The sequence below is a fragment of the Chiloscyllium plagiosum genome, unplaced genomic scaffold (genome assembly GCF_037043375.1).
Source record: "Chiloscyllium plagiosum isolate Xiang-an unplaced genomic scaffold, Cpla_swu_hap1 HiC_scaffold_7, whole genome shotgun sequence".
NCBI lineage: Eukaryota > Metazoa > Chordata > Chondrichthyes > Orectolobiformes > Hemiscylliidae > Chiloscyllium > Chiloscyllium plagiosum.
The window spans coordinates 15,617,554-15,638,982 of NW_028270145.1; the positions used below are offsets into that span (position 1 = coordinate 15,617,554).

At 40.6% G+C, this 21,429-nt stretch overlaps 1 protein-coding gene across 5 annotated transcripts in view; it reads left to right on the plus strand.

The window, feature by feature from the left end:
• Window positions 1-21,429, plus strand: part of drc11 (dynein regulatory complex subunit 11) — a 164,865-nt gene that overhangs the window by 107,336 nt on the left and 36,100 nt on the right. For all 5 annotated transcript variants that reach the window (XR_015757595.1, XM_087988764.1, XM_043693070.2 and 2 more), the window contains 4 exons: window positions 5,783-5,838; window positions 9,710-9,792; window positions 13,975-14,082; window positions 19,980-20,179. Coding sequence is in view for 4 of the 5 variants with exons in the window: in XM_087988764.1 (XP_087844890.1) it covers window positions 5,783-5,838; window positions 9,710-9,792; window positions 13,975-14,082; window positions 19,980-20,179 (447 nt within the window). In the remaining variant the exon portion in view is untranslated. The remainder of the gene's footprint in view (window positions 1-5,782; window positions 5,839-9,709; window positions 9,793-13,974; window positions 14,083-19,979; window positions 20,180-21,429) is intronic.

Genomic DNA, 21,429 nt, shown 5'->3' on the forward strand with positions numbered 1-21,429 from the left:
CTAATCACGGGCCTTCTATACCTCTAAATTGACTGAATTTGGCTGACTTTAAACTGAATTTCATAGTTTGCAACAGCATCTGGAGGGAAATCACTCTCTATTGAGTGCTGGCCAATAGCAATTTGTTAGCACTGGATTCATGTAGTTATGGATATCTGGCTGCAATGAAATAGTCACCATCCTTGCTGCGTCCATACATACTTCACAGTCATATACTTCTGGGTGGACTGGGTTGGTGTGGACTTGTTGGGCCGAAGGACCTGTTTCCACACTGTAGGGAATCTAACCTAATATACTCATCAGTCTGACCTAGAGGTGTGCCCGGTTTTGTGGGCAAGGACTGTTCCACATGACTAGATGTTTGCAAAAGCATGAAAGGTTATGTATGCTCCAGCCTAAAGAGGTTGTGGGTTATGTTTATGTTTAAAATTCTTTGAACATTTGCATTTTTCCATTTGAATGCGCTCAGATCGTGCTGATATTTGGTATATAAGATCATGGACCTGAAAGGATTAATGTGTAGACTGCATGAAAATCTATTCAATCAAATGGCGAAATATAGGCTTGATTGGGGATGAGATAGAACAAGTCCGGGGTTTGAAGGCAACAGATTCATCATTTAAATCTCCCAATAATCTTATTGGCTATTATAAATCAACCTGTTCAGCGATGTTATTACACCCCTCTGGAGCAGGTGGGATATGAACCTTGGCCTCCTGGCTCAGAGGTAGCAACATTACCACTGTGTCTCTACCAATAGTCTTACTATGTCTCACAAATTAATGTAACCCATACCTAATTGCTATCATGCAACAAACTATATTTTGTTAAGACAAGAGCAGGTACTGGTTAAGACTGTTGTTGTTTCAGTAACACTGTCAACCAAATACTGCCTCAGACCCAATCAAGGAAAGACTCTCAAAACCTGTGAATATCACAATAGCTAGGTAACAATCATGTGGATAAGCGAAGTCTATTTCTTGCTCTGAGAACTCAGCTGAGATTGAATTTCCTTACAAAATGAACCAAAATAAACAAAATGAGGCTTTCTGAGCTTAGTTTTTTGATGATTTCTCAACTGCATTTAAGACTGTGAATAAGTACATGAGATCACCAAAGGAAGGAAAACATCAAATTGTCTTTTCTATTTAGATATATCTGGTTCTAGGGTTGTAATTCATCAGGTAAGGAAGAGTATACATCACTTTGTTGACAGTCACTTCAGATTAACTAGTTCAAAATTTGGTAAATTCAGTTACTCATACTAACATGCAGTTAATCCAGCTGGCATTTATTTCCTTTCTAGTCTTTTTGCCTATACTTTGTCCCTGATGGGTTCAATCCCAACCCCTGCTATGTTTGCTATGTACATGCTAATAGAATATTTTGATTCATTTTTATGTTAACTGTCGTTCTATTCTCATTGGGCTGGACTTTATGCTCCCTTTCTTGCATCCTTGATGATGAAGGGGCTTATAAAATTCAGAGAGTGGCTTGCCCACTGTCTGCATGCCTGCCTGCCCTGGAACTGACTATCACTTTTATGGGGAGTGGTGGAACTTTCAAGTTGGCCCACCAGCTTTGGGAATATTGAGGCCCTTTAGTAATCTGTTAATCATCACTAAAGGAAGGCCTAAACCATGCGGAAAGCCTGATAACTTTAGCTATGTAGGCTGGCATCTGGCAAGGGGGGAGGTGACATCCTGCCCTGGGCCCTTGTGCCTGTTGGAAGTTCACCTCCCAAGATCAATTGTCTCCATTCACCTACTCCATCAGTCTCTTCAAACTGAACTCCAGTCATCCTCAACTAGGCCTCATCAGGAACCGCCAGTGCTCCTCTTTGCCGAAACTGCCTAGAGTTCCAGCATTGGCTGTCTTTGCCAACCAGTGCTGCTGGGTGAATGGAATTGCCAGGTAACCTATTGGCCAACAATTCTCCATGGCAGGAGTCTTACTGCACTGCCTCCCCTCCCAGAATGGGGCAGAAATCTCTCTTAAAGCCATTATGGTTGCTCTGAGCAGCAGCCATCACTGTGGGGGTGGGATGGTGCAGGCTCGCCACAGACCTTTGTGCCAGGTGGTTGGGAGCCACATTACACGTGCAGTCTGTAGTCACTCTTTGCCCGTCTTATTTTACCCTTGACACTCCCTCTCAACTTCCCTCAGAGGGTGGAGGGAATCTGGAATTCACTGCCTGTAAGGCTGTTAAAAGCAAAAACCCTTATAACATTTCAGAAGTATTTAGATTTGCACTTATAAGGTCAATGCAAACAAGGCTATTAATTAGTTGCTAGAGAATGGTATTAGAGTAGTAGGGTAATTGTTTTTGAGGGGCCAAAGGGCCATTTTTTTGTACTTAGTGTATTTGGTCTGGTTCTTGCTTGAATAATTCACATGATATTCGTCATGTATTTTTTTCTTGTCTCATTATATTCACTTTCTCTCTGACCATGCAAGAATATTGACTTTGGGGTCCAAATCTTGAACCCTTCTTGAACTGTGTATGGCTTGTATTTAAAAGATATTTAAAAGGGCGGCACGGTGGCACAGTGGTTAGCACTGCTGTCTCACAGCGCCAGAGACCCGAGTTCAATTCCCGCCTCAGGCGACTGACTGTGTGGAGTTTGCACATTCTCCCCGTGTCTGCGTGGGTTTCCTCCGGGTGCTCCGGTTTCCTCCCAGAGTCCAAAGATGTGCAAGTCAGGTGAATTGGCCATGTTAAATTGCCCGTAGTGTTAGGTAAGGGGTAAATGTAGGTATGGGTGGGTTGCGCTTCGGCGGGATGGTTTGGACTTGTTGGGCCGGAGGCCTGTTTCCACACTGTAAGTAAATAATATCCTTTTAAGGATCACCCATTGTTACCATTTTTCTGGTCAGTCGTTGGTTCCATTTTACCCTGGCTATTAGCCCTCTCAGAATTGAAGCACGGACACTTTGTGCACTTGGCTTACTTTATCCCCCAGAAACAGATCTTGGAATTTTTCCCTTCCTTGTTGGACTTAGAAAATACTGGTGAAAGACGTTCTCTTACACATATTTCAGAAACACTTCCTCGTCTCTAACTTCATTCCAACTGATTTTTATGCAATTAAAATACTTCAATTTAGCCGCACTTCTGTGGCTGCAGTCTGTTTTAAAAAACCACACCCTCTTCCCAGAAAAATACCTCTCTCGATCATCTGCTTTCTTTCCTGGTCATGTTTCCAGCCACAGTTGGGTCAGGTCCACTCTCTCAGCACAAACTACCAAAAGAAAAGCAGCACAATATTTCCACAAGCTCTGTCTGTGTGGGATTATGTGACAAAAATTAACCTATTGAATTGTATTGAGGAATCTTTTAAATAGCACTGATGCAGGGACAATCTCACAGCTAAAAATCTGAACTTTGAAAGGCATGCAAATTTATTTAATGAACCAGTATGGTCCAAGTTTGAAATGGGGAACTAAAGCTTTTACAGCATAGAGGGAAACAATGTAGTTTTGGGTGTTTGGTAGGCATCATCTCAATAAATTAGGCCTTGTGACATTGTGACAGTGCCCCTGTGCATACCTTTTGCAAAGTAATGCACCATACAGCCCATGCTGGATGCTGCTGGTAGCACAGCACACACAAGTTCAACTTCCATGGCATTTTCTGCAACAGCTCTACAAACAGAAAATCCACACCCATTACATTTACCTTTATTTATTTGGTCAAGCAAGCATTTATAGCCCATCTCTAATTTCCCTGGAGAATGTGGTGGTGAACTGTCTTGAACTGTTGTAGTCCAAGGAGTTTTGATACAGCCACAGTGCTGTTCGGATGAGAGTCTAAGGATTTTGATGCCGTAACCTTGAAAGAACATTAATACAGTTATTATGTGGCTGGAGTGATTGAGTTCCTAAAACTCTGCTGTGCCTGACCTCCCAGGTAATAAAGATCAAAGCTTAGGAAAGTGTTGTTGAACGATTCTGAGTGAATTGCCACTCTGCATCAGTAGCAAAAGGAATGAATGTTGAAGGTGACTTCTATGGTGTCACCAAGGAGGCTGCTTTGGCTTAGATGGTTTTGAAAATCTTGAGCATTGCTGGAATTGCAATCAGGAGGGAGTGAGGACTGCAGATGCTGGAGATCACAGCTTAAAAATGTGTTGCTGGAAAAGCGCAGCAGGTCAGGCAGCATCAAAGGAACAGGAGAATCGACGTTTCGGGCATAAGTCCTTCTTCAGGAATTGCAATCATCCAGGTAAGTGGGGAATATTCCATCACACTTGAGCCTTGAGATAGTGGACAGGAAATGAGTCAGGAAATGAGTTACTCGCCATAGAATTCCCAGCCTCTGATCTGCTCTTGTAATCATCGTATTTATGTGACGTGCAGTCCAATATAATATCAATGATAACTCTCAAGGGGTTAATAGTGGGGATATTTAGTAATGATAATGCTATTGAATTTTAGGAGGATCGCATTAGATTCTATCTTATTTCAAATGATAATTGACTGGCACTTTTGCCACTTCTCAGCTTAAGCCTAAGTATTGTCCAAGTCCTATTACATTTGGCTGTTTCAGTATATAAGGAGTCATGAATGGTGCTGAACATTGTGCAATCATCAGCAAACTTCCCCGTTCATGACCTTCTGATGGAGGGAAGGTCATTGATACCTAATTGAAGACTGGGTCCAGGATACCACCTTGGGAATTGCTTAATGCCCAGTCACGTCCATTTAGATTGCTTTAATTTACCATGTTTATTCATATAAATTGCAAACACTGTAGTACAATAATCAACTGAAAGTTATGTGAATATTTTTGGAAGTGTCCCATAAGTTGACAGGTTTTAATACAACATACACCCTCATAAATTATTTACAGTGTTCTTTTTGTAAAATATTTATCAACATCTGGATATGTTTACTACCAGTAAATTAGGGAAACCATTCTAAAATAATCACTTTGTATATCACGCAAACTGATTTAAAAGTAAGTGATTCTGTTTCTTTTGCCTATTGCTGCTCTGGAATAAACCTCCCCGTGTTACCGGGCAGATTTCTGAACAGCAGCAACAAAATCTGGCTAACTGCACAATAGTGGGGTTGATTCAGCCAAGTTAATGGCTTTCCTGATCTAAGTCTTATGATTTGTGAGTAGTTAGCTGATAGAGCTCTATCATTAGCTTTGGTACCGTTGAGCTAATTATGCCCAGAAAATTATCTAGTATTCCCATTTCCCAGTTGATTTTGAGAAATGTTTGGCTGGGTGATGACTCCGAACAAGATTAAATTGGACTGAAACGTTTTCTGCAATTTAATGATCTGCTGATAACTTATGTAAGCTTTTATAATGGGAAAACCCCAGGAATAAGTCAACAGAATATTTTATTTGTTTTGGTTCTTGGGTGATGGTGCAAAGCAGAGTTTGGCTTGTGTGTAGTTTCCTTTGGGACATTAATAGTCATTCATGTAGAGTGGTCTGAACTATAGTTCTAATTGGCACATTATTTTTCATTAAGGACATGTAATAAATAATTCGAGTTCTTTTTATGATCATTTGGCAACTTTCAAGGTGAATATTTATAACATTTAGATAGAATCTGGACTCTTTGCTCCCTGGTGTCATAAACTTGCACAATTGTACCCCAGATATTGATGTCCTTGTAAATAAATTCTACAGATTTAACCTTTATTTCGGTAGTTAATAAGACATATTTTTTAAAACAGATGTTTGCACGTTGAATTATTTGCATAGAAATAATGTTAGTATTATGAATTCTATTAATGCATTGTGTTTCTGGGTTTAATACAGAAAAAAGCCAAGAAAGGAAAAAAGAAGAAAAAAGAAAAAGATTTGACATTGCACAGGTAGCAATCAAACTTGGAAAGAGCCATATTGTGATTCAATATTTTGCAAATTAATCAGATTTTCATCTCGACAAAATTGTAAGTAATTGATTGGATATTACATTCAGCACCCAGTGTGTTTTGTTTAGTGGGGATCATATAGAATAGGGTGAGTGCACAGTCCACCATCTTTCTACGCATTCCTATGTTCAACTTCACAGTACAGTGGGTAGGTAGATGTGAGTGGACCAGCAGAAAGCAAGGGGACAAACCAGTCCTAGTCTCTGCAATTACAGGACTCAACTGATGGGAGCTTTATACACCCTGTGTTACAGAGAGTCAAGAGGGAGGCAGTGACGTAATGGTAATCTCACCGGAGTAAATTGGACTGATAATCCAGAACCCCAGATTCATGTTCCTCAGTCCATCAAGTCTATACTGACCATCTGAAGGGCACCCCACCCAACCTGACCAATCCCCACAACCCCACACTTATCATGGCCAATCCACCTAACCTGCACAGCTTTGGACTGTGGGAAGAAACCAGAGCACCTGGCAGAAACCCACGCAGATACGGGGAGAATGTGCAAACTCCACCCAGAAGGTCACCCAAGGGTGGAATTGCCCTGAGTCACTGCCAATGTGAGGCAACAGTGCTAACTGCTGAGCTAACGTGCTGCGTGTTCTGAGGATAGAAGTTCAAATCTCATCATGGCAAATGATAATGTTTGAATTCCATAAAAATCTGAAATCAATGATCAATGGTGACTGCACAATCACTGTCATAAAATGGCAATGTGACTTCAGACCCACAGCAATGTGGTCGACTCGTAACTGCTCTCTGAGCAATGAGGGGTGGATACGAAAGCCTTGGTGCAGCTATCCCGTGAATGAATGAAAGAAAAGGGAGTGCCAGAAGAGAGACCATTTCATGCCTGGATCAATAGCTGAAAACAGACCACGACAGACTGTAAGGACAGAATGTTATGGAGCTCTGAGTCGGTTTCTTAGACAAGTTAAGGGAGATTGGCTGTACTTGGGATCCTGGCACACAGCCTCCAGCACCTATCCAGGAGTTGGACACAGACAGTCAGAGTTAGGGTCCCCTCTTCATAAGAGTGGGATGTGGATTGTTGGGCAGCACATCACCCTGTCCTGACTCTTTCTGCCTTATTGTGGACTCCCTCCTGGAATGAGAGTAAGACAGAAATTAAAGACATTGAAAGAATTTAGAAAATCTGTCACTGTTGTTGCAGGTGAGAATGTGTCCTGAGCGGGTGAATAGACAGCACATATGGCATGCAGTGATGGAGATGTGAGGGATTGGGGTAGGTGACAGTAAAGGAGTGAAGAAGTTGCAGGCAGTAATGAGAGTAGTGGAGCATGAGCATTGTTGGGAGGTGAATACAGAAACGGGAAGTGAATGACTGAGTATGTGAAGGGAAGATGGTGGCATTTACACCGGCAGAGTGGAGAAGATCATTGATGTTCTGTCCACATGACTGGTCATCCCTAAGATGGCTGAGACTGCACTGATCTGTCAACCTCGTATCAGGCTGGTATGATCTGACGTTGTAGCCACTAGTGCTGGTCTTGGAGGAATGGATCTGGGTGGGGGTTGCTCTTCGGAGGGTCGGTGTGGACTTGTTGGGCCTAAGGGCCTGTTTCCACACTGTAAGTAATCTAATCTAATCTAATGAAAAGAAAAGAGGACATCCTGCATCTGCACCACCCTGTCCAGCAGGTCCTCCACGTTGATGGAGAATGCACTTCTAAAATGTCATGGTGTTTGGTTAGAGCTTGGCTCTGGTCGTATATAGCATAGTAATAGTGATAGATCTGCATCATCTTGATATCAACACCTGGGGAGACACGAGAAGATCAAACGAACTAACATAGGAAAGGTTGATGTCTCTATAGCTGAGCACATTCCCCTCCTATGTTTAGGAACATCATGCATCCTTAGGTGCAGCAGTTGGTGTGTCTGGAGAGCAATGAATACCCAGAGACCTGTCCTAAGGGTACTGTGTGACACTTACCTTAACAGAGCTAATAAGGTCATTGAACCTTTTCCTGCATTGAATCACATTCCCCTGGGTGACACCCTGTCTGCTCACTGTGGCTCTGACCTCTGCCTAAACCTGTTTGGTCTGGAACGATGGCTTTCTCCCTCCTTCACTGTAACCAGGACCTCTGGTTTGGTATCGGCAAAATGAGAACCTGTCCTGCCCCAGGTTCCGAGCCTCTGCCAGTTTGGTTCCGTCTCATGCCAGGAATGAATGCAGTGAAATGGCAGCCTTGGTGGATTTAAATCAAGCCTGCTCTCTTCCTTTCCACCATTCCTACCTCCATGCCTTCTCAGTGTTCACCCACCCATCCTATCTCGCCAATCAATAATACATCGCATGAAAATCGAGGTTATGACAGTTTCTTTCTGGGACTGGGATTAAAACTCAGAACCAATCCCAGTGTCCAATACCTGGAAATCCCACCTGCTAATTGGTTACTAATAAAGTGAAGTGTATCTTTGCATGATTAAATGTGTGAATTATGCATGTTGGTATGGTGTAAATAATCTGTGGCTCAAAGACTTACTTTCTGCCCTTTAATATTTGGAGTTCATTTTTAACCAAACTAATCATACAGCTGGAAGGACATGGATGTTACCTCTCACTTCATCTCAAAGAAACATAATCTGTAGAGAGCATTTTTATGTTAAACCTTTTGATTTGCCCAGAGTTATTATACACCATAGGTTTAAAGCAGTCAACCCATAGTTTTTAACATCAGGCTCAATCAAAACAACAGCAGTAAACATTGAACAGGCTGTATATCACACTGACTTGTATGGACATTTACAAAGTGCTGCTTTCTCAGGGTCAATCGTCACACTAAATACTAAACATCCAATGGAGTGAGTATCAGACATTGAATAAACAGAGAGCAGCTGGAAGTTTCTCCCTTGAAAACAAGGCTATGTATTTAAAAAGCATGGGGGATACCAGATAAATGAGATTCTCACAATCCTCTTGCAAACAGCATGCTTACAATGGCTTGAATTTGTTGCAAGATGTCTCAAAATAATATTATTAATTTATTGGACGAGTTTTTTTTTCAGTTGAGATGTTTCTGGAGTGCTCTGGATAACTCTGTTCACCTTAAATGAACTAAATTAAAAATTACTACGCAACTGAAATATCATAAAATCAAAGATCCATCCCAGGCAGTTAAAAAGAGAAAAGGAAAAAAAAAACAGGATTCATACCCATGTAAGGTTGTTAAAGCATCCTGAGTGAGAGTTTCTGACACATCTGCACTGGCTAGTTGGGTTCATTTATTCAACTTTTCAGCTTATATTGATTCTGGCTGACTTGTGCAAGGTCAGTGAATTCTCAGACCTCTGCCAATGGCTTTGCATTTCTTGTCCAGGAAACATACATAAACAAAAAGGGTGAAAGAATACCGGGCAAGCCAAGTGGCTGTATGCAGCCAAACTGCTATAAACACAGCTTTATCCTAACCCGAAAGGACCTGTGCATGAGGTCATTTCTTGGCACGATGAGTCTGCAATATATAAAAAAAAGTTCATGATGACCCTGTTTGTTATGATTATTTTATGATCTTTGATTTTATGTTATGAATATAACTAGCCAGTATGGGAAAAGAGCTGCAACTGCATTAAAGCATCCGTGTATAATGGCAGTGTACAGAACGAAACCATTCAGCACATCATATCAACATGTATACCCTATAAATTGGTCAAGTTGCACTTTCCTGAGTACATAAAACATCAGGGGAGCAATGGCCAATATGTGATCAATGAACACAGAGACCTGAATCATAGTAGAAACAGAGACTGTATATACTAAAAGTTAATCTTGAATTTACATAGGACAATTAATTCCCTCTATGAAGAATTAATACGTGAAGGTCTACTCATACGACCAAGAAATGTGCGACTCTCTGATTTTATAGGTATGGAGAAAATCTTTCTACTTTTGCAATTGATATATATAAACTGAATAGGTTGGTCTGTTCCAGCAGGTTCAGGGCAGCCTATGGATAGCTCAGGAATCTTTTTTAATATATATTTATGCGTCTTTCATATGTTTAAAAATTGGTTACAACCTATTTTAATGTATTACTCAGTACCTTGAAGGAAGAGGAAGCCTTATGACAGTTACATTCCAAACATTCTCAAGGGCTGGAATCTAGTAAAGTTCCTGGGAGCAGAAAGTTCGGCAAATGGGGCATTTAACCCTGTGAAAAGTGAAAGATCAACTTCCCATTAGTTAGATAAAACTTGGGAAATATTTTGGTGGCAGATTGTGATTTTCCAAAATATTAAAATGTCATACTCGCCAGATTAAATTGTATCTTTGCAATTCATTTGCCAGAAAATATGCAACATAGACTTTCAGATTGATGGCTGCTTAAAAATGATATGCAGCAGGCAAGATAGTCTTCCTGGTGAATTTGGAGTGAGTAGGGACTGTTTTTCTTCCATGGAAATCCTTATTGGGCCCAGGAAAAATAGGCTGAGATGTTGCATGGAGCTTAGGTGGTTTCTGTCCGGGGATGCTGGGGAATGATTGTCCAAGGGACTGAAAGCAGGTCATGTCTGACAGTGAAGGGAGTTAGATTGTAGAGAGAGTCAGTCTTTACTGAAGGCAGCATAAACTTGAGAAGGATTGATCAAGGATTATTGGGAGTATTTCAATAGTGATTCTGGAAGAACTGAGGGAACCAAAGTTGAATCAAGGCTGCTAAAGGGTGAATCAAAGATAATAGATGGAAGGTTGGGTATGACTGAAAGAAGATGTGGGGTGATGCTTGTAGCTGCAGAGGCCAGGGGTGTCTGTAGTCCTAATGCCTCACAATCACGGTCTATAGAACTGGGGATCCAACAAAAAGAAGGTACATAAATTTTATACTCTTTTCTCCTGGCTTGGGGTGGGTGTGAGGGCATGTACAGAGAGAGATGAGAGTTGTAATGGGGGCTTTCAAGTGTAGTAGTTGGGAAGAGGGCTGGAACGGTTCAAGTTTAAATTCCTCCTTTCAGACAGACAAAATGACATTGCTGGCTCGAAGAGAGTGCATGTTGTCTCAGTGCCATTTAAATGTGTCTGGACAGTAGGCTATTTTGAGGCAATGGCACAGTCAGTGACTGTCTGCCTGCCCCTCCTCACAACTGGCTAGGCCTCTCAATTGTGTGTATTGCTAATTACTGGCCACCACACATCCAAGGGGAATTCCCACTTACGTCCAGGCCTAGATTCCATCCGAAGTCTTGGATCATACAGGTAGCGATTACTTTGCCAGATACTTTCAGAATATCAAGAATGTTCACATACTTTAATCCATCTCACTCTTCCATCATATTGAAGGTAACTGTTAATTCTATAGTTAATAAGGAGATACTAAAGACTTCAAATGACCCCTTCTGGTCAACATTGACTCAAATTATTTGCAGTTTTCAAGCTCAAAATCTCTTGTGTTCTATCTATCTCAGCTGATCCTGTCATCACTGGACCTTATATTTCTAATTCATCTTTAGTGTACCTTTACTTAAATCCAGGAAATTTGACATTGCTTTACAAATGAGGATATTAATGTATAGAATGATGAAGGAACTAGAGATGACTGAGGAAAGAGCAAACTCATGCATAGAAATTTGGGGAAGGCCCAGTTCTGAGTTGGAAAATCGGTAGAAGCAATTTATTTTATCATCAGAAAAGGATGTCACAATTCTACATGCAAGTACAGCGATTTTGAATGGAAACAAAATTCTGGGCTGTATTTTGAATGGAAAAAAAAACATTAGACTCAGGACAACTTTAAATAACATTTCTGAGAAACATTTTTTGATGGCACAGAGGCAATATGTTTTTTTAAACAAATAATTGGTCAAAATGGTTCAGTTGGTAATATTTACTGCTCTTAAAATTTTGTCTTGACTTCTTTTGCCAATATTCGTCATTGAACTGCCAAAGTACTAGTAGTCATTGTTTCCTTGGCCTGATTTGGAGATGCTGGTGTTGGACTGGGGTGTACAAAGTTAAAAATCACACAACACCAGGTTATAGTCCAACAGGTTTAATTGGAAGCACACTAGCTTTCGGAGCATCGCTCCTTCATCAGGTGATAGTGGTGGGCTCAATCCTAACACACAGAATTTATAGCAAAAATTTACAGTGTGATGTAACTGAAATTATACTTTGAAAAATTGATTGTCTGTTGAGTCTTTCATCTGTTTTAATACCATTATAGTTTCACTTCTTTCATGTGTATATCACAAAACCTTCTCAGGTTAGCTGTCAACAATGGGTGATAGCTAGACAATATGTTGAAGGTGTTAGCCCCCTGTGTTCTCTGTCTATGCCATGATGTTTAGATTGATTCTAATCTAAAAAGTGTGATAACAGAGTTTTACATAAATTCATGCAGTTTTTGAGCAAAGTCCAATGTAACCCTGCAAGTGCAAATTCACCCCACAACATATATGTGTGCATGTGGGTCTTTGTGTGTGTGCGTGTGTGTGTGCGTGTATGTGTGTCTGTCTGTCTGTCTTTCTGGGTTGGGGGTTGTGAGTGTGAGAAAGTGTATGTGTGCGTGTAGAGTGTCTTAAGTCTGTGAGGGGGTGCATGTGTGAGTGTGGGAGTGTGTGAATCTGTAAGGGTGTGTGTGTCTGTAAGGGTGTGTGCGCGCATCTGTGTATATGTGTGTCCGTGTGTATGTGTGTACATGAGTATGTGTGTGTGTGTAGGAGTATCTGTGTATGTGTATAGTGCAATGGTTTTCACCTGTAATGTGACATGAACCCAAGGTCCCAGTTGAGGCCCTCCCTATGGGTACTAAACTTAGCTATCAGCCTCTGCTCGGCCACTTTTTGCTGCTGCCTGTCACCCATTGTTAACATTGTTAACCGCTAATCTGAGAATGCAACTTTTAAAAAATGTTTTGTGATTTACACATCGAAGAAGTGAAACTACCATGGTATTCAAACAGATGAAAGAATCATCAGACAATCAATTTGTCAATGTACAATTTCAGTTACATCACACTGTAAATTTTTGCTATAAATTCTGTGTGTTAGGATTGAGCCCTCCACAATCACCTGATGAAGGAGCGACGCTCCGAAAGCTAGTGTGCTTCCAATTAAACCTGTTGGACTATAACCTGGTGTTGTGTGATTTTTAACTTTCCTTGGCCTGGCTGAGTACTTAATTGAAAAAAGCATTGAAGAAATAAAATTACTGACAAGATCACAACTTGTGTGGATTTAGAAATTGGCATAAGAAAGAGATTGCCGGATTCGATTAGTTCCTCAATGAAAGCCACATTATGTATTTCCACCCCTAATCTATCTTGAACCAAGGGCAAATGTTTTATTTGTTGCTGTGTTGTAGAGAAATCGATTTTGTGATAGTGCATTGCTTCACTACCAGAAGTGGATTGTTTGTAACTCTTGTTGCTCCCTGTGAGAAATCACATCTTAATAATATGATCAAATTACATCACCTCGATTTTGAGTTTACTGTATTAGACACATGATTGATATTCATTTAGGTGATGAATACCTGTATGGAGCACTTGTTCATTTTTAAAAAATCATTATTTTCAGCAACATGTATTTCAAAACACAGTTTGACTGAGGTATAAGAGAAATTTCCTCTCCAAGGCCCTGTCAAGCATGCCCAAGTCAGATGTATCATTGTTTAAAACCAATGTAAAGCAATCTCTATAATGATGGAACAAATCAACTGAAAGGATATATTTGAGTGGACAGAGAATAAAACCATTTCAATTCTATCCAGTCAGGAATTCTCAGTTCAAGCCTATCTTGATCTGATACAGAATAAATCTCTCTTGAAGTTGCTGTCTTCAAGGAACACAACGTTTTAGACACAATCAAGTTCTTTCTGTTTGCCTGAGAATGTTACTTAACTCTGTTATTACATGAGCCAACAGAGAAAGAGATGTTTATTCCATCAATCTGAACTAAACTTCAATGTAGGTCCAACTATACTATGAAACAAAACCATCAAATCCCTCAATCAAGAATTTAAGCGGAGATTAGTACCCTCATAAAAATAAAAAAAAAAAGATTGACTTGATTGATTTTTATGTTTGATTACTTTTGCTTTTCATACACAGGTGAGTACAACTATCTGGGAACCACACTACGGCAAACTGATATCGAACCAATGCCTTCCCTCTCAGATGTGAGGCAGCTGATTTCACTCTATGGGATTCTGCCATTGGGTAAGAGCCTAGACATGAGAATTGGAACAATATACTCCATTTCTAAATGGAGAAAACTTCCATAGTGTTTCTAATCTGTTGAAAAGGAAGAGAAAAAGGTTTTGCAACACCTTTCATAGTCACTGGTCCTCTCAAAGTGCTTTATTGCCAATTAAGTCTTTCTCTGATGTAGAAACTGTTTTAATGGAGGAAATGCAGCAGCTAATTTGTAAATAGTCATTCTCCTAAACAACAATGAGAAAATGGCTGATTTGTTTTGGGAGAGGTGGTAGATAGTCAGTGACGGATAAATAACTCACCTGCTAGTCTTTGAAATAGTTCCATTTTATACCCACCTGAGAGGGCATCTAAAGTACCATCTAAAATATGGTACTTTGGCAATGCAGTCCTCCCTTGGTATCACATGGAATGTTAGCCTGAAAGTTTGTGCTCAGATTCAAGAATGGGACTTAAATCTGAAATTTTCTGACTCAGTGTCAAGAGTGCTTCCAACTGAACAATATCTGCCACTGTCATCAGATGCTTGTGCACAAAACAAAATAAAATAGAGTTACAGAGTCATTATGGCACAGAAGGTGCCTTTTGGACTAGAGGCTATCCCAACTCCCTGGAGAGCAGTGTTAACTAATATGTTCAACATTCGGCAATCTAGCCTCTTATGCATGTCAAATTGTCAACCTTCACTTTTAAGAGTCACTCAGTATTAAATTACATTAAAGGTGCAGCAGGGGGTATGAGTATTATTTTCATTGTCCAGATCACTATTTGTCATCTGTTCTTAATTATTTAAGGAACAGTCAACCATTATGGCTCGCCCATTGAAGCAAAGAAAACAGTACGCCATTTAAAAAAAAAAAATCCATCTTCCTATTTTCTTTTGATGCCTCAAAAAGATTATATATTTATTCAGCCAGGATCATTTTGTGAGCTGTGAAAGCAGGGTTAGCTTTTTGAACGTCAATTTTTCTTCCACTTTTCTTGGGAAATTGAGTGATTCAGGTGCAAATTGAAAAAATTATTTCAGTTTAGCCGGTAGTAGATGATTCTCAGAAAGCAGATGGGCATGCTCAACAGACAGCACTGCATTGCATTGATGACACAAAGTTCCATGGCATTGCAGACAAGGTAGATAATAGCCTAAAATTATAAAGGGATTGTTATGAAGATGTGGGTGTACTGTACTTTTAAGGGAGTAAAAGCTAGCAGTGACAGCACCAAGTGTTCTCAATAAGACGGGCGGCACGGTGGCACAGTGGTTAGCACTGCTGCCTCACAGCGCCTGAGACCGGGTTCAATTCCTGCCTCAGGCGACTGACTGTGTGGAGTTTGCACATTCTCCCTGTGTCTGCGTGGGTTTCCTCCGGGTGCTCCGGTTTCCGCCCACAGTCCAAAGATGTGCAGGTTAGGTGAATTGGCCATGCTAAATTGGCGGTAGTGTTAGGTAATGGGTAAATGTAGGGGTGTGGGTGGGTTGCGCTTCGGCGGGTCGGTGTGGACTTGTTGGGCCAAAGGGCCTGTTTCCACACTGTAATGTAATGTAATCTAATCTAAATAATCTAAACAAAAAGACACAATGTAACATGTGCTCCAGCTACTGGGGTAGGGAGTTGCCTGGAAATGACAAAACAGATTTGTTTAAGGCCAATCAGTTTAATTATACCCTATAAAGTACTAAATTCCGATCAAGTTTGAATTGCGTATATTGACAATCTTAAAAGCCAATGACACAATCTGATGCTTTGGAATATAAGACCGGGGAAAACTGAACAGTTGGGAGGAGAGCTGCCACCAGACCAACAGCTGCAGACTGCTAGTCAGAACTCTGAGAGGTACCTGTCCAGAGAAGGAGTTTGCACAGAAAAAAAATCCTCAACACTGACCTGGAGAGCCAATCTACCGACAAAGATAAAAAGATGATTCGACCACTGGCTGGTTTTAAAATTTGAATTTTCCTGCAAATCTTAATTGGGAGTTTTATCAGACTAGTATTATAGAAGGGAAGGTAAAGCTAGGTTAGAGAAAGGAGGTGTAAATAGTTGTGAGTTAATTATTCTCTGTTATACTTTAAGAAATAAAGTTGTTAATTTTTACTTTAAATAGTTCTTGGCCTCTTGAATTTTCACAGATTATTGCATGGGATAAATTTTTTCTGTGTTGCTGGTTTAAATTAAGCAGGAGGGTTTACCCCATGTCATTATAGGGAGATTAATAGACTAGTTGAATGGGTAAACTATAGTGGATGGAATTTATTTTAGTCACTAATGGGATATGGACATTACTGGCTTGCCAGCATTTATTCTCTGTCCCAACTTGCCCTTGAGAAGGTGGTGATGAGCTACCTTCCTGAACAGCTGCCGTTTATGTGCTGTAGGCTGACCCACAATACCCTTAGGAAGGGAATTTCAAGATTTTGACACAATGACAGTGAAGGAATGGCAATATGTTTTCAAGTCAGGATAGTGAGGGGCTTAGAACATAGAACATAGCACAGTACAGGCCCTCCTCGATGTTGTGCCGACCCTTTATCCTAAAATCTCTGGCTATCCTCTCTATCTATGCTCCTCATCATCTTGTAACTCTCTACCAAATCGCCTCTCATCCTTCTTTGCTGCAATGAGAAAAGCCCAACCTTCCTCAACCTTTCTTCATAAGACATGCCCTCCTGTCTAGGCAGCATCCTGGTAAATCTCCTCTGCACCTTCTCTTAAGCTTCCACATCCTTCCAATAATGAGGCGACCAGAACTGAACATAATATTCCAATTGTGGTCTAACCAGGGCTTTGTGGAGCTGCAGCATAACCTCATGGCTCTTAAACTCAACCCCCCTGTTAATATAAGCCAACATACTTCCCCCGGCTTGGAGAGGAAGGTGATGGTGTTCCCATGTATCCGCTGACCTTGTTCTTATAGATAGAAGCGTTCATGGGTATTAAAGACGCTATCTTTAAAGCACTGGGCTGCAGTACCGCCATGCCGAGCCAAGACACTGCCACTCCGGCCGAGAGACCGCCATGTGCTGCCAAGAGGCGGCACAGGCCGGGCTGGGCCAAGAAGATGCCTTGCCATGTCCATGCTGAGGTGAAGAAAAGAAGAAAATAATTTGTAGTATTATAGTTTTGAATGGAAAATGACAGAGCTTGTCACATAATTGCAAAAACTGAGGCAGGAAAGTCATGAGTATAATCAAAGGGACATGAACAGAGAATAAATAAAATGTTAGGGGAGGGAACATTCTATGGAGTAGAAGCTGATTGGCAAATTTGAAAAAAAATTACATCAGGCAGTCCAAAAAGTATGATAAATAGTGTGGTAGAAGGAAGAGAGAATTTGAATAAACAATGGAATTGGAAAACTGAAATGCATTTGATTAGTACAATTAGTAAAATCACTGATGATTGCACAGTGTATGACTTAGATGCTGAAACAGTCCAAGCCCACATGCAGCAAGACATAGACAACATCAAGGCTTGGCAGATGAATCAAAAATAGCATCCCCAATAAGAGAGAATCCAACCATCTCCCCTTAACATTGAACAGCATTGCCGAAACCACCTGCATCAATGTCCTGGCAGTTATCACTGACTGCTAGGTAAACTGAATCCACATTTAATTGCTATGGCATTAACAGAGGCTAGGAATTCTGTGGTGAGCATCTTAATTCCTGACTCAGGAAAGCCTGCCCACCTATTTGAAGCCACAAAGCAGGAGTGTGATGAAATGTACTTTGCTTCTCTGGAAGATAGCTCTAACAAAATTAAAGGAGTTCAACTCCATCCAGCACAAAACATACTTTGTCACTCCAGGTAATCTTTTATTTTTAAGGAAAGGGAATTTCATTCTGTTTTAATCTCACATTATTAACAAAGCATTTTATTTAATAAGACTGTTGTTTGCTGAGCATTCAATAAGTATTTGCTAAGGTAAACCAGTTTACCACGAGAACAGGAAGCTTGCATTTTCGACGTAGCAATGCAGTTAAGTCCCTTGGGAGATAGAGTGGCCTGGGAAAAGACCATTTATTAAATCATTCAGATTTCAAAGTCGAACTTCCTGCTGTTTCCAGTGGGAATGCCAGCTATCTCAAATGGAAGAAGACAGAGTTCTCATGCTCATTGATTGTTATATTTAAAAAACCAATTAAATATCTGAGATGCCTGACATTTTACTTCATGTTTAGTCCGACTGTTGCTAAGTCTTTCCAACAATGGAACACTTCTAAAGATAAGAAAACTTATCAAAAGTCATCTCAATTATTACAATGTTACATGAAATATTAAGATGATGTAAACACTCCATGTAACATTGTTTCATGAGTGAGGACATCACAGCCATAGCTAATTGCATTATCTCCCAAAATCTAAATGTGTTGACAATAGTTACTTTTCCTCATCAAATCCAATTATAGTCTGTGAACTGCTATCTCAGCTGAGATTCAAGAAGTAGTCTCATGTGAACTCCCAAAGCATCCCTGATAAATAGTGCTGCAGCATCTGGTGTACTATATACAGATTTAGTCCACCACTGTACAAAGTTTTAATAGTTGTGCAATTCCATTGCAATACTGTATTGTTGTACAGGTTAATTCAGCATGGGTTCATCTGATACACTTTAATCAACTGACAGGATCTTTTGATGAATATAGGAGTGTGGACAAAAACCTAAGATGGAGATCAAGACCTTCAGGTTCTAAGAGACAACAAAAAATCAGGAGCTGGGGGCTTGCAGGGAAGAGAACTCCTCCATTGTCCTGACTTGGTAGCAGTAATAATTGCTTTAAGATGGGACTTCTTCCCTCTGTCAGGAGGAAGCCCTCCCTTAAGAGTTGTCAGCTAATCTGATGGCTGGCACGCTGTTAATACTAGTAAAGTCAGCTGGCCATTTTTGGAACTACAGGCATTCCCAAGGAGACCCAATATTGACTTCTCAGTAGTGGGGGTCCAGGACTGGGTTCCAGAGGCTTTGTAGGGTGGGGTTAAAGGAAGAATGATTTTTTAGAGGGTGGAGCGCTTTAGATGGATTTACAGGATCTGTAAAGGATGTTAACTGTGCAACCTCCCCCCTCATCCCACCCACACCCATGGCCATCACATTCCCCATATATAGCTGTTAATAGGTTAATAGGCCCAAGGATGGCATGCAAGATCACCAATTATATTTCCAAAACCATCAAACGGGAATACACAATCAAGCCCCTTGACTCCATAACGGAGTGAAAAATTACACTTCCCTATGTGTGTATGCAACATAGAGGAGACTTTGAAGTCCCCGCACAGGTACATTTTGTTCACTTTTCAACCTCAGTGCTTCCACCAAGTGCTGTTGGACATGAGGTGTACTTATTCATTAGCTAGGGGACAGTACATGGTAACCTTTTGTTATTTTGTTTATCAAATGTTGTCAAACCTCTCCTATATCTCTGATCAATATTCTTTTCTTTCCAGACAGTGGACAAGGTACACCAACCCTGTTCTCATAACTTGTTTCTTATCCTTAACTTCATCCTGGGGAGCCGACTGTTCATTTTAATGGCTTTATCATCCTTTCTATACTAAGGCAACCAAACTGCATCTATTATTTATCTGTGGTATAGTTGCAGTCTTATATAAATTCATGAAATATCAATTAACCCCAGTCTTGAAACGCTATGAATTGTCAAGGCATCTTTATCTTTTGTGAGAAACTCCTGTGCACTTCAGTTTAGTTCCACTTTCAAGATTATGGTCTCTTGTTCCAGATTTCACCTGCCAACAGTACAGATTCTCACCAACAATTCTGTAAAATAACAATCTTTTTCAGGTTTCACCAGATCTTTACCTTTTAGAAAGCAGGATATGGTTTTGTATCACAAGTAAATTCTTGTGGGAGTCCCAGTTTGATTCCCTGTATTCCTGTTGCAGGTTCTCAAGCTGTCCATGAGAAAGCTCCATTGGTGAAATCTTTGCTGTTGGCAGGACCATCTGGAGTCGGAAAGAAAATGCTGGTCCACGCTCTCTGTACGGAAACCGGAGCCAACCTGTTTAATTTGTCACCACATAACACTGCAGGAAAATATCCGGGCAAGATTGGTCTCAAAATGATGATCCACATGGTATTCAAGGTAGACTGTCTGATAGGACAAACAGATTATATTAGATGCACAACTTATGGTAAATGTTGAAACACTTCAGTATTGCTGCATTTTTCCAGCATGGTTGGTTTTCATAGAATCCTGACAATGTAGAAGCAGGCCATTCAGCCAATTGAGCCCATACTGCCACTCCCCCCCCCGATGAAGAGCATCCCACCAATACCCAGCCCCTCCACCCTATCCTTGTAACCCTGCATTTCCCATGGCTAATCCAACTAGCCTGCAAACCCTTAGACACTACAGGACAATTTAACGTGGCCAATCCACCTAATTTGCACATCTTTGGACTCTGGAAGGAAACCAGAGCACCCAGAGGAAGCCCACACGGGCACAGGAAGAATGTACAAACTCCACACAGACAGTCACCTGAGCCTGGAATTAAGCTTGTGTCGTTGGTACTGTGAAGCAGCAGTTGAGGTCCCAGCACTAATCTTGGTGTCACACCATTTATTACATCTTACCAACCAGAAAATAACCCATTTGTGCCTATTTTTCATTTTTCTTACAGCCAGCCAATTTTCTGTCCATACCATTATGTTATCCCTACACCTATATTGTTTAATCAATAACAATGTCAATAAGCTTTGTGACAATTTAACAAGTACCTAATGAAAATCAAGTTCCATACAGTCATTGCTTCCTCCTTATCTGCAGCACATTACTTACTCAAAGAACTCTGGTAAATTTGTTAAACATAATTTCCTTTAACAAAATCTTGTTGACTCTACTTGATTACCTTGAACTTTTATAAGTGCCCTTTATGACGTCTTTAATAAAAGCTCTAAATATCTTACCAATGACAAATGTTAAGCTAACTGGCCTGTAGTTTCCTGTGTTTTATTTCCCTCCCTTTTTGAAGAAAACAGTTATATTTTGCAGTCTTCAACACTAATGGGATATAACTTGGGATATAACTTTCACCAATCTAGGAAATTTTAGAGAAGTATAATCATTGGCGCATCCATATCACAAATCACTTATTTTAAGATCCTTGGATGAAATACATCAGGATTAAGGACTTGTGCATGGTGGCACAGTGATTAGCACTGCTGCCTCACAATACCAGGGACCTGAGGTCAATTCCAGCCCTGGGCGACTGTCTATGTGAAGTTTGCACATTCTCCTTGTGTTTGGGTGGGTTCCATTGGATGCTCTGGTTTCCTCCTGCAGTCCAATGATGTGCAGGTTAGATGAATTGGCCATGCTAAAATTGCCCATAG